Source organism: Pipra filicauda, unplaced genomic scaffold, assembly GCF_003945595.2.
Source record: "Pipra filicauda isolate LSUMZ 115617 unplaced genomic scaffold, ASM394559v2 scaffold8_size5757611_pilon, whole genome shotgun sequence".
Classification (NCBI taxonomy): domain Eukaryota; kingdom Metazoa; phylum Chordata; class Aves; order Passeriformes; family Pipridae; genus Pipra; species Pipra filicauda.
The window spans coordinates 1,711,159-1,725,105 of record NW_024105087.1 but is presented as its reverse complement, the minus strand read 5'-3'; the positions used below and the strand labels follow the sequence as shown (position 1 = coordinate 1,725,105).

The following is a 13,947-nucleotide window of genomic DNA, read 5'->3' as shown; positions in this document are numbered from 1 at the left end:
GTACCAAACTGCTGACAACCAGGGTTGCTTACTTAAATTTTCTCAAATTCTTAGTACTTGTCAAATCAATTGAGAATGACAGGGTTTCAAAAGTATTTATCACTTGTTTTGTAACCTCTACACAAAAGGAAAAATTCTATTTATCCCAGAGGATTCAGCTTGTCAAGATGCAGAAATCAATGTTTCTTTAATATTTTATTGATCCTATTTTATCTTATAAAAATGACAGCATAGAATTACTTGGGCACACCATCTTCAAGGTTATGTAAATGCTCACTAGTAAGGTAACATAAAACCATTCATATCTTCTCTCTTGAACTGAATAGATACAATTACTATGATTTTGGTTTTAATCAAAAGGCCTTGTACATTATCTCTTTACATATTTATATAAGCTTAAAGTCAAATTTAAAGTCAAATTTTAACTGTAATTTCCACTGTGTTCAAAGACAGCACTTTCAGACATTGCTACTTAAATCTCACCTGAGAGCAAAGAAGCATCACCAGCTCCACAACTGAACTGCTAGACTTCATGCATACAAGACCTACAAAAAGAAAAAAGTATACACAAATGCATGTTTATATGGCACCAGCTACTAACAAAAACTGTTTTGAAGTTCAATAGATTAAAAGCATTTTGACAAACAAAAGAAAACCAAAATTTTCATACCACTAATAGCAATACAGCTAATAGTAATACATTACCTCCATTTTTCACATAAATGTTTGTATGTCAAAATGATCAGAAGTGTGGTTAACATATGTTATATTAATCCACTGTATCTACATTTTGCTATTTCTTGAAGGATTGGATCATTATATATGCAGAGAAGGGAAATGGCTTTATGACCTCTGCTTTCTCCATTGCGCGTTCTCCTTTCAGCCCCCAGCTATCAATCAAGTTTCCATTTTGTTTCATGGCAGCAGACATCCCAAACACTCTTATTAGTACTTTGACCCTTAACCCCACACTAAACCTTAGCAGAAGTGCAAGCAGTAACCTATTATATATATTTTCAATTGTTTATAAACTAATTTGACTATTATTATTATTTGGGTTCGCATTTTGTTTGGTGTTTTTCTATAATTGAGTTTTAGGCCCAAAAATTGGTTTCATGTGTTTATTTTTGTCTAGACAGTTCATACACTCCCAATAATTATCCTGCTTTTTTTTTTTTGGTCACCCAATCTATGAAATACTCATTTATCTGAGTATATAACCTATACTACAATCAAAATACTTTGAAAACAGATTATCTTTTATCTTCAGAGAAGAAAAAATGTAACTAAATAGGATATTTACTTCTCTGGCAAATAGAGCTTGGAGGAAAATCACTTTTCTGGTTTTTCTTATTAAATGAATGAAATAATTTTGTTCATAAGGCAGCTTCCATTAAAATGTTTATCAGCTAAGGTGATGCCCACGTGCATAAACACAAGTAGAATCCCATCTTCCTGAGACTCACAGAAGGCAATTCACACACTTCTTCCTTCCATTTCTTCCTACCCAAACCAGTAAGCAAGTTAAACTCCTAAACTAAACACCTTTAGTTTCAGTGAAGTTTAACAAACTCTTGATTTTGATATCAGCACTCTTCAGGAAAATGCTTGACCGTGTTTGATACTGTAATTGTGTTTCTGCCAATGTTAATCATATTCAGAACTACATACAGGATGACTGTCCTAATTAAAGAAACAATTAGTTTCAAAAATGTTTTTAAGTGGACCTTTAATTCCCTAGGAAGAAACTAGTTGCATTAGCACAAATACAGCTCACGTGCCAGTTATCAGCTCAAGTTAAGCAACCATGAGATTCTACCATGAGTGCACTTTTCACTGGAAACTCCAACAAGCTCTGGTTCTAATTCAAGTCACCTCTTTAACGGGACAAAACCTGCAACTTTCTTTCTAAAAATCAGTGGACAAAGCATATGATATAGCCAAACTATGAGAAAATTGAAAAACTGGTGTCGCTACTAAAGTCACAGTGTTCCAACAGACACGACTTTTTAAACTGAGGATGTTAATTCTGCATTGCAGAACTGAGTCTCATTCTTAAACAGAGAAATCCTACCTGTAGAAACAAAAGTCCATCATCTCAGTCACAATCATTTTATGCCACTCTTCACCAAGAAAAGCCATGATCAATGCTGTGCACATGAATCTTTATCTTCTCAAAAGTACCAGAGAATTATTCTCAATACTGACAACGTATTTCTCTTACCCGTACGGTTGCCTTCCAATTGGAAACCAGAAAGGCAGAAGCAGACTCACATGCAAGAAACGGACCAGAACATGCTCTACTGACTTAGTTCCCAAGAAGCCTTCTGCTATAACATCCCAGTAAAAATGCAAGTCTTTGTGCTTAACTTTCTACATTATATACTTTAGTTTGCAAAAAAGTGTTGACTGTGCCATTAATTTTTTTTTAAGGTTCACAAAACATATTTCATACACCAGCTTCTATGGGACAATTTGCTGGAAGAGTTGGAAAACTAACCAAGAGACAACTGTAGTTTGTCTCTCATAATGAGATACACGAAATTTAAGATCAGATGGACACAAAGAGGTTACAGAGATGGTAAAAATGAGGAGGCAATGACAATGACTTCAGATGACTAAAGACAGAAGGGACAGGAGGCAAAGAAATCCAGTGGACAGCACTGTTTGGAAAGGAAGGAAGAAATCTCCTAAACAAAGAAATCTTGAGTCTCCAAAGTAAAACAAAGCACACATTTAAAAAAACCTTTTTTTAAATGGAAACTTACTTGTACCTTCTATCAGCAACTCCTGCCCGTGGCTGCCCAAAAGAGTCCGAGAAAGAAAGGGAGCAAAATCCACAAAAATCTCTCTCAGAAGTGGGGCGGCTTTTTCCAAAGCATGTTCAAGCCTGTCTGTAATACTAGGAAAGAGATACATGTGATTAGAAACAGGAGAAGGAAGCTACTGAAATTTTGTAAAAATATAGGTTTTGACAATGTTAAGTGATATGTGATATACATTTATAAGAAGGAATTAATAATCTGTTGTTCAGTATTTTCCCAAACCTTCATTATGTATTGTACGTCAGCAAAAGAACATTCTTAAGTTATGTGGAAAAATAATATCAACTGTAATATCAAAAATGTGAGCCACAGCACAGCTGTTCAGATGTTCAATTGAAGAAGTTACCTCATATTTGAGGCGGAATCCTCAGGCACTGAAGAAACCGTAGGAACAGATGGCAATTTTGAATTAGATGATCCCTTTCCTACAAGAGAAAGTAATAATGAACAAATCATATAAATGAATTACAGAAGAAATCTTGCTTTTCAAGTGTTGTGTGAGGACTAGGTAAAAACCTTTCACCTCTTTGTACCTCAAACGTTTTCTTCCATAAGAGTCACATTTATTTGCATTCATATATACCAGGTATGCCATGGTAAGCTTTTTAAATGCTGCTCTAGTACAAATAGAAGTGCTGCAGTTTGTTTTGTGATTCAAGGAAGTGCTGCAGTTTGTTTTGTGAAGGAAGTTGGACTAGACTGCAGTGATCCCTTTTGGTCTTATAAGCCATAATTCCCTCTGAACAAATTCAGTAACGCAACCTTAAGCAGCAAATAGAAACAATGTCTTACACCTTTGATGTTCCCGTAATGTGCTAAAATATATAATAATACTAATATATAATAATGTAAAGCCAAATGGTAAAGTTTTAAAGCATCTCTTTTGGTTACTAGAAGTGCTCATCTAATTTCAAGTAACTTGCACAGTATTTTTGTGTAAAATTAAAATATATTCGCGTCAAAATCGTGCAGAAAACAAAATGAGTGGGTATTTTCAACAGCCTGCCTTAAATTTTTGCAACATTAGGACTCTGACAGAGACAGCTATGATAAAATTTTCCGTTGCACTGCCAGTGTCATTAGCATGATGGCAGTGGTATAACCTCATTTATGAGTTATTAACTTTGCCACATTAATTATTCAAAGGTTGATAGGGAAGACTGGGTCACTTATGTATCCTACACTTACCAAAAAAAAAAAAAAAAAAAAAAAAGCAGTTGTGTTACGTCAAATTGACACTCCATGGCTCTCATCAGCACAGGAGGAATCTGTAAATATTAAATTCTGCTGTTCAGTATATAAAGAGAAATGTAACCTCCATACTGCAGTATGGATTGGTATTAGTGATGATGAACAGGGGGTAAGCAAAGACAGCCAGAGACTTCACAGATATTTTCTGCCAGGACAGGAATGGTGACTCACAAATCTTACACTGCATTCCAAACTATGGAGAGGAATGAATCTTAGCAGACAGATTTCTGTGCATTTCCCAGGAGCATGACTGCTTCTAGTCCATCTGCAATCCTATCTCTTTCCACCCTTAGACCCTGTCCTATTCTCTTTCCTCTCACCTCGCCAGTTTCAGATTCTTATGTTGCTGGAGAGGAGGGGGAAAAAAAAAAAAAGGAAAAAAGCATGAAAGAAGAGAGTTTAATCATTTCAGTTCTCACATCTACCTTAGCAAAGAAGTGACCCTTCTCAGAACTGTAACTATAGAAACAATCCTGATGGTCCCGCCTACAATGGAGTGAGCTCACTTAAATGCAACCTGTCTGGAAATCAGCTCCTAAGATCTTAAAACTGTCTACCAAAATGTGTCAACTCCAACCCTTCAAAGTCTTTTAACCTGACTGAAGTGGAATAGGTTTGAAAAGTGATGGCAAAGACAGATCCTTGAGATACTGAATTTATTTCTCCTGTCAAATTTTAAACTTCTGCTCCAAAACTGTGGCACGCAGAGATTCCTCCAAGAAATGCTGGGGTTTTGTGGTGGGTAGGGTGTGTTTTTTTGTTTTTCTATCCAGGGAAGATGTTTTTTCTAATCTTGTTTCAAAGACATCACAGAAACTGATAAAATAAACTATAGCCTCAAAATAATGAAAAGTTTTGCTCTTATTTCTTTTTTTTTCTTCACAGGCAGGAGATGTCTTTGTGATGGTGATTCACTTATGCCTTTCATAAATTCAACCTGAAGCTGTATGGAGATGATGGGATCAGAAGGAAATTGAGTGGGTCATACAGAATGAACATAAGAAAGTGGTGAACAAAGTGTTAGCTGAAAGCAAAGTGAAACATCAATCTTCTGGGCATTGTATCCTAAATAATTTATCTAATAAAGGCTAATCGAATATACACTCCTGAAAGTTTCAACGGTGATGGCTAGATTTTGTAAATGTTTTCATGGATATAATTCCATTTCTTTAAGATCTAGTTTTACATAGTCAAACCACCAAAAAGTATTTTGGGTATTCCCAAAGGAAAAGCTGTCAAATGATGTGCCGAAAATTAGAACAGAGCCTCCTGCACAGAAAAACAAAACAAAGCCCACATAAGGCAGGAAGCCACATGATTCAGTGGTTCCAAAGACTCCAGTTGTTTGTCAGATACTTAACAGCTTTTCTAACTAAATCTTTTAAACATTAAGATTTTAAAACAACTATTTCATTTTTCATGATAACCTTTATTCAAGTAATTTTACTAGAACTCCCAGCTTTCTCCCTAAAGCCTAACATCCCTATTCTCATTTAACAGGGCCCCTCTAGCTTAAAAATATTCTGAAGCCCACATGCCCAGTAGTGGATTTACACTACACTGTCCACAAGGGGAAATCAGCACATTGGTCTGGCCAGTTCAACACAACACCAAATTGAAATGGAGTCCAAAGCCTTCAAAATAAGAAAGTCCTCTAAATACAAGACTGTGTCTTGTTATGTAAATGCTCAAATGCTTTTTATTACATCTAAAATCTGTGACCAGTAATCCACTACTTATTGGGTATGGTTATAAAGTCAATTGTATATACAACTAAAATCCCATCCTATTAAATGCAAGGATCATTTTATCAGTATAAAATAAGACTTGACAGTGCAGCATAATAGTGTGAGTTTTACAATTAAATGAGATGAAAATAATTCTATGCAATATTTAGGCCATCAGCAAAATAACTGAGGGGAAAGAAATAGGAAAAAAGATCAAGGGAAACATCTCCAAGGACAATGAAAGGGCATAATAGCCATCATGAGGCTAATAAAGAGACATACACTCAGTCTAGGGTAACTTGGGGTTTCTGTTGTTTGTTTTATTTTTGGGGATGGGCTGGGGTTTTTTTGTTTTTCCATTTTTTCAACACACTGGTAAAAATAGTTTGAGTGGGAGGTAAAGGAAATCACTGACAACACAGGACATGATTGTTTTTTTCTTCTAGAAACAAAAACAAACTGTGCAAAACAGATCATGCACAAATGTAAAACTATGAAATTTTAGGTTAAACCAACTTTTAAATATAGACATAACAGAAAAAGCACTGATCATTTGAATTTGACAACAGCCTAAGGCAGGCATCTACATAAACTGATGTTCTTTTTTGAAGATTACATAAAAATATTTATGGTCTGAATTTCTTCAGGCTTATCAACACCTCGGTCCACATTCCAAACTCAGATATATTTCACTAAAAGAGGTGAATCTCAGATTTATTGCGGCTGAGAATTTCAGTGGTTTTTTCAATAGGATTAGGCATAGTGATTTCTGCATGCAAATTTTGTTTTGTGGAAGTACTTTTTTTACTTTGTTCAACTCAGAGGTGGCTTTTCATTCTACTTTTTCTGCCTTTATTGAAAAAAATGAAAATACTTCAGTAGCATATTTTCATCCACAACACACATGTGGGTAAGTGCAGTAGCTACTTCAAACATGTGGAACTAAACTGACTTATCTCTTCCTTATCCTTTCACTGATAAACTGGCTCCTTCAAACTGACAGTTTTACAGACATTTGCAAGAACATAAAAGAAAATGCAAATAGATCATCTGTCTAGCACCCTTACAGTGAAGCCTTATTGTTTATTCAAGGTCCCCAAGGGTCTAAACAAATAAGTGTCTCTAGCAATAAAATATTGTTAAAGAAACTCCTTGTGCAAGATCCTTACGCTTTTACATATACACTTACAAAGTAGACTTGGCAATACACAAGCAGTACGTGAGGATATACTTTACTCAGTGAGAACAGAGATGAGGTAAAAAGAATAGGAGTTGAATTAAATAACCATACCCCTTAATTTTGTACAACAGACCTACCATACACTGATGCCCTTTGTGGAAGAGGTATCCAGTAAAATAATGAGCTTATTCAAAAATACACTTCCAGGGCTGGTAGTGCACAATGCAAGACTACAATGAAAGGTTTTACAAGCTAATATAAAGGATCTGTTACATAAACACATCTGTAGGCTAAAACAAAACAGACTTCATGAAACAATGGTGAAAATTTCTCTTAAGAGAAGTGGCTTTAAAACAGTTTTTTTTACTGGCACAATAGTAAGCCATTTCCATTGCATATCATCAGCATCTGAGATTTTTATAAGTGTCATTTTGCTTCAGTAACTAGCCTTCAACTACTGTCACTGTAAAGTTGGAATTCTCTTTGAAATAGCTACTATAATCCAGTGAATTTCTTGAATAACCTCAACACTGATGGTAACTCACTTCACACTCATTTTTACTTTAGCTTGTCTCCTGCTAATGTATTTTATTGCAAGACTTCAAGTTCATTTTCACCTGCGTATAAAAATCAATAAATACCATTCATCTTTGCAAAACAAGCCAACTTGTTTAGAGAAAATTTACATTTCTCTATATACAGAACAAGCATTCAGGAGTCACAACTCCATTTTTATCTCCTGTTACTGCTTATCCCTGCATTTCTTCCAAGCATCCTTTTTCACCTCAGCCTTTGACATGGACTCATTTATGACTTGACACTTTGGGGAACAGCCCCTGTGTCTTCCCAGGAGAAGCAAAAATCCTGTGGGCAACTCTGTGTGGCTCAGAGGCAAAACAAGTGAAACTCAAAGAACTTCAAGTAGGAAGTGGAGGAAACAGGCAACAGAAAATGAGTAGAACTCCTCAGTGTTTTCTACATTCAGAGCATCAGTAAGGACAAGAGGCAATTCACTCCTGCTTCCCACAGACTTATCCTACACTCTCTTCACAGAAGTTGTATTTGAACAACCATTTGCAAACTGAATGGTGAAAGGTCGAGTTCTTTAGAGTGAAGCGGTAATAAAACACGTGAAATCCTTCAAGTACATAAACAGAGAAACTCAGAGCACTAGAGAAAACACTGGAAGTGCAAACTGCAAAACAGTTTAAAAAATTCACACCACTTCAGAACATTACAGCTGTAATTGAAACATTTAAAGCTCAGGCAACTCAGCCAAGTCCTGCCTATCCAAATATTAGTCCTGTCTTAGCAGTAGCCCTTCCTGGACACAGCATGTGCAGGAAAATCTCACATTCAGCCTATGAGACAATCCAAGGAAGAAACAATTCAAGTGAATTCCCCCTTCTTAGATTACTATTAGTAAATATGTTAGTTTGCTCAATACCACCCTCTGTAAGAGACTATAAATGATTGGCTCAACATGGGCCACCAAGCTTTATTTTCTCCATGTATTTCCAAGATATTTCAACAATTGGACTAGCAATTGCAGCAAACCAACAACCCAAATACCAGCCATCAGCAACATACTGACAGTAAAGTTCAGACCACAAGGGGCACATTTGTATTTTTGTGCTGTGAAATACTCTGCAGCTTGAATGAGTGAAGGTGAAGGAACTTCTGCAAAAAGGCCAGGCTGTCTGAGGCCAAAACATGCTTTCACCCTCTTTCAAAGTACCAGAGGAACAGAGTGAGCTTAGACGGTTATCTTTCCAACTTGTCAATACTTTGCGTTTGGGAAGCCAGGATATGTCACATCCACGTGATATGAGCTTAGGACCATCTCAAGCATCAAATATCTGAGATACTACAACCCTTGATCTACAGGCAGGATGCAAACTTCAGGAAAAATTATGGGGAAGGAGGCTGATGAATTCTGAGCACACACAAATGGCAATGGAGGCATCCGGAACCACACGGACTGACTGGTATTTCAACACAAGCAATTCTGACATCACATCTACAGGTGGAGGCTGCTCACATACTATATGTAACTTATTGCCAAATTGAGTGTATGTACACAGTGCAATTAGAACATATCACCTGCTGTTTAATCCTATTTCAATGCCTGCATCTCACTTTCATCTATGTTTCGGAGTAAATCTGCTTGAGTTTTCACAGTAAAGCATTATATGTTAATATATTATGGTTCTGTTTATCAGTTTTTAAAATTTATCAAACAATTGTATACAAAACTCACTTTGGCAAAAAAAAGATGACGCGTATTTTTAAATGTAGTAATAATGTTTAATGAATAACCTTCGTATAAAGCGTGAAATAGCTCCAAATTTATATTCACTACATATCCTCCTTAAGCTCAGCATATTTTTAAAAGGATTTAACTCATTTATTTTCTTAATTAAAGAAAGTAAACAGAATTATAATGAATGTTAGTTGAAAAAACAAGAAAGATATACTGATTCTCTGTTGCATGAAAATGAAAATTAGTGAAAGAACATGTGATTTGAAATCAGAGGAAATTTATAAATATTTTGGTTTTATAGGAAGTTTGCTTATTGCTACTTCCATCCTCAAATAAAAAAAAATTAAGGCCTTATACACAACTTCATTTCAAACTTAATGTGTGCAATTTTACATGAGCAACATTAGATGCAAACCACTCCAACTCTGCAAAATTTTTGTTTCCGTGCCATTATTTTACCGGGGCAAAAAGGAACAGTCTCACGTTTTAATCTGTTTAAGACATGATTTCATTTATCCCTTTACTTTTTCTTTTAATTTATTAGATTGCCAGTCTAAACATGCCTATTTTTAATCCTGATTAGTTTCTTTTTATGCATATCAGTTCAGATTACATGTCCAATTTTTGCCAAAACTCCCAGACATGCTAGAAGTCACACAGTTACAAACTACATTAGTATTGTTTATTGTCTGGATTTCTCATACATTCTACAGGCACAGGAGCACCTACTTTTTTCTTCTATACGTTCCTAAAAGATTGACTAAATCTGAAAATCAATGTTAGTCTGTTTTGTTTTTATTAAAAGCAAGTGAGTACTTGCTTCAGAAATTGTAATAATTAAGCCCTCATCTAATCGGGGTAAACCAGTCAGAAGCTAAAAAATTCACAATTATTTAAAACAATTTCAGTGTATGTGAGGTTTTTTTATTTTTCAAACAGATTAGCTTCTCAGAGCCAATCTTCACTAAAGAATTGTGACACTTCAAAAGACAGTTAATTCCCCTATTTCAAACACTATTCCTAGACTAGTACAGTGCTACCTCCTGCAGTTTTGGTGACAAAATGGATTCTCCCCTTTACAGAAAGTAGGAACATACTAGATTTCAATAGCTTTTCTTTTCCTTTTTTGCGGCTGAAACAAAAACTGTTTGATTCTCCTGAGAAATGGAATGGGAAGTTGAAGATTGGCAACAAGCATCTTCCAGACACATGAGTACTAGAGGACATGATAACAGATCACATTTTTTTCCCCAGTCTTTGCAGTTTGGATATAAGCTCATAAAAACAGGAAGCGAGAAACTCAAACATTGAAAAAATCGTCAATAATCAGGCATAACTTGAGACTTCCTCGATTTAAGATGCAAATCAGTTCTAAGTCTTGAAATCAAACTTCATGGGCACGATTATGAGATTCTATACAGCCTTGTGACTCAAACATGGCTAAGTAGAAAAGCATGCCTTTGACACAGCAAGGTTAAACATCATTTATCTCATACAAGAACGACCAGAAAGACTAAGGGTTCAAAGGAACACTTGCTTATAAACAACCTACTCAATTTTGTCCCCACTGAAAAAAAACTGTCCAAAGCAATTAGTTTGGCATCAACACTGAATTTGACCTCAGGCTAAAGCTATTGGAAACACTTGTATATAATTTTCAGTACTACTTAGCACTAACACATATATCCTTAGGCAAATACCTTAGAATTTATAAATAAGCTTATACTTTACATAATTAATCTGTAACAAAAAGTAGTCTTTAGAATACACCAGATTTATACTAAATACAAGTTAATATAGTATGCCTGTTTTACAAAATAGTGAGAAATCTTAAAATTATGACAAATATTGCTCAGACATTTGCATTTGTTGCAAAGTTGGGGTTTTTCTAATACAGCATTACTTTTGCTTTTTTTTTTATTTATAAACAGGTTAGTTTTTTTAGATTTGTGTAGCCACAGCAGCAAAATTAGGAATAATAAAATGATCTGGGGGACAAATTCTCAGAAAATATCCAAACGTATGACTTCTTATATTCATGAACCCTAATGATGTCACTGACAATTGGTCCAGTCTAACTTACAGCCATGCCTATTTTCCTGGCCTTTGTTAGAGGCACAGGTACCAACTGCAGGCCTGCAAGCTGCTGTGTGAGGGTGTATGACAAAGTTTAGTCAAAGCAGTATGCAGGATAAAAATGTCTCAAAGGTCCTTTTGTCTGACTTGATAATTTAGGACATACCACACACACTTCAGTAGTTTAAAAAAAGAAAAAAAAAACAGAATGTAAACCAGTATCTTCCTAGATTATTGGCACATTTTCCCCCAAGAAAATACAACTAGCAATTAAATATTAATATTCTTAGTACAATTAAGACTCATATATACACACACACATACACAAATCAGTAGGCAACTAATGACTTAATGTCTGAAAAACAACTGTTCTCACCACCATATGTGATATGGATAACTACTGAAAAAAATTTCACCTTAACAAATAACATGTAACAAAAAACTGTTTATTTGTATTCCAAGTGAGTGGTGAGGGAAGAAAAAGCAACAGAGGAAGGGATGGTATTTAAGTTGTTTAATTTACCCTTACTTACCAGGAGATTCTCCTGACAGATCTGGGGCTTGGGCTGAATCTAAAGAAGAAACCACACTGACAGCATTTGTAGGAACACCAACTGCAGCTGTAGAAGAGGAAATGGTTGATTTCTTCGGTGGTACAACAACACTCCTAGGTGAAGACAGAAAGTTAGTAAATCCTACTGTATGTGAAGGTTCACACATCGTGATCCTCGTTTTTAATTCTAGCACTTATGTTCTATGTCCCGCAAAAGTACCATTCCTTCCCTACTTTCTTTTTCCATCATCTTTTGTAACCCACCTTAACCTAAAGGGCACTTCATCCTTGTTTATGGTACCACCTTTTTATGGTACACTTTAACATCTCATCCACTTCCACAAAATCCCTGACAAACAAGCACACAGTTTGAAGATCACCAGGATAAATGTTCAGCAACTGGGTTTTTCTTTTCACCTTAGTTTCCTCAAGACTTGGTTTTAAACTTCAGGCAACATTTACAAAAGATGTCATAGTATTTAAAAATAAAAAATTAAGGTGAATTATCAAGACCAAAGATTGCCTTGAAGTCTACTACTGCTGGGATTCTAATGCAGAACAGAAGACTGACTGAAGAAGGATATACTGTGGCTAAAACTATTCTAACACGTATCCACATGCACATACAAATGTTCACACATCTTAAAAATATGGCTATGAATTTAAGTATATCTTGTCAATCAGGTTTTATTTATATAACAAATCAAAACATTCTTTGGAGTTAAGAGAGAATCCCCATCCTTTATACAAGTTAAATGTCAGGCCTTACAGTCAGCATTAAAGACTACATCAGAGGAAAAGATGCAAAGTGACAAGTTAGGCATGGAGATTTATCTGACATGTTACTAAGACATCTATTTTTGCTATTCCAATTTCAATTAAATTGTAGTACTTTATTCCAAATACCTAAAAGGCCCTGTTAAGCATATGTTAAAGGCATTTTTAATTGCAAGTTAGCTCCATAAACATGCAAAACCCCAGCTAATGAGGTAAAGAGTACAGCTGATATATAATGTACTCCCACTGCAGCGCTTACTTTTAATTACCTGGTGTTAACCATAAGCCGAAAATCTTCAACATTCAATTTATTTAATCACATCTTTTGTTGACGGTAATATAACTACACACTGGAAGTATTCCCTTAATAGCTTTAAAAATATTCATTTTCTAAATAAAATAACTCAGAAACTTGACCTAAATTCAGGTGTGATAGCAACCAAAGAAGTTCTGTCAAATATTTCTAAAACAGTTCTTGCTAGAACTGGGGAGAGGAGGACTGACTGTATGTGACTCCCTTCTTCAGTCACAGGATGTCAAAAGATGTCACAGAAGCTAGACCACGTTACTGATTAAATCAAGCCTTCTTAATGGCAGGAGTAGGCAGGCACCATACTTGGAGGCAGTACATGTCATATCATTATAAGGGTGACTGCTAATGTTAACTAGTCACTAAAAAAATAGAAGCAACAACACCTGAGCCCCAAGTCAAGATATTGTGCCTAAACCATGAATTTTCCTCTTACGTTCATGTCTGCTTCCCTGAAATATGAACAATGGACTTTAAAAATATATATATATATTTACACAGTTTTGTAAATTATAACTACATTACCAATTAATTTTGCATCACCCCAGTTTAAGAAGGGGATCTCTCACTCAAGATTCTGTGACATTCACCATGTGGAAACTGTTACTACTATTCTATAAAACACATTCAAACAGCTGGTAGGGGTTGGGAAATGAATACAAGTTTACTGAATACAAATTCAACTACACATAGTAAACTTTCAGACATTTCTCCAACATTCATGATACAGCACTGAAGCCCAGGTGTATTCCAATACAGATTTTAAGTTCTTTTACTGTATAGATATTTAATTCAAGAAATACTAATCAATAATATTAAACCCAAAATCATATAGATAGATTATAAATATGTGTCTATCCAGAGGGACTCCATGAGACCTTAGTGCATGATCTGGAAAATTTTCTTTGCACACCCACTAAGTTACAGAAACAATATCCTTTTGCTGCGAGCTAATACAGATACCATTATATTGGATTCAAGGTGA

The 13,947-nt window shown here is 35.3% G+C and overlaps 1 protein-coding gene across 2 annotated transcripts in view; it reads right to left on the bottom strand.

Moving 5' to 3' along the window:
• LRBA (LPS responsive beige-like anchor protein) overlaps window positions 1-13,947 on the bottom strand; it is a 402,048-nt gene that overhangs the window by 289,612 nt on the left and 98,489 nt on the right. For both annotated transcript variants that reach the window (XM_039391039.1, XM_039391040.1), the window contains 4 exons: window positions 11,856-11,989; window positions 3,172-3,250; window positions 2,769-2,902; window positions 484-545 (listed from right to left, as the gene is read on the bottom strand). In XM_039391039.1, the coding sequence (XP_039246973.1) occupies window positions 484-545; window positions 2,769-2,902; window positions 3,172-3,250; window positions 11,856-11,989 (409 nt within the window). The remainder of the gene's footprint in view (window positions 1-483; window positions 546-2,768; window positions 2,903-3,171; window positions 3,251-11,855; window positions 11,990-13,947) is intronic.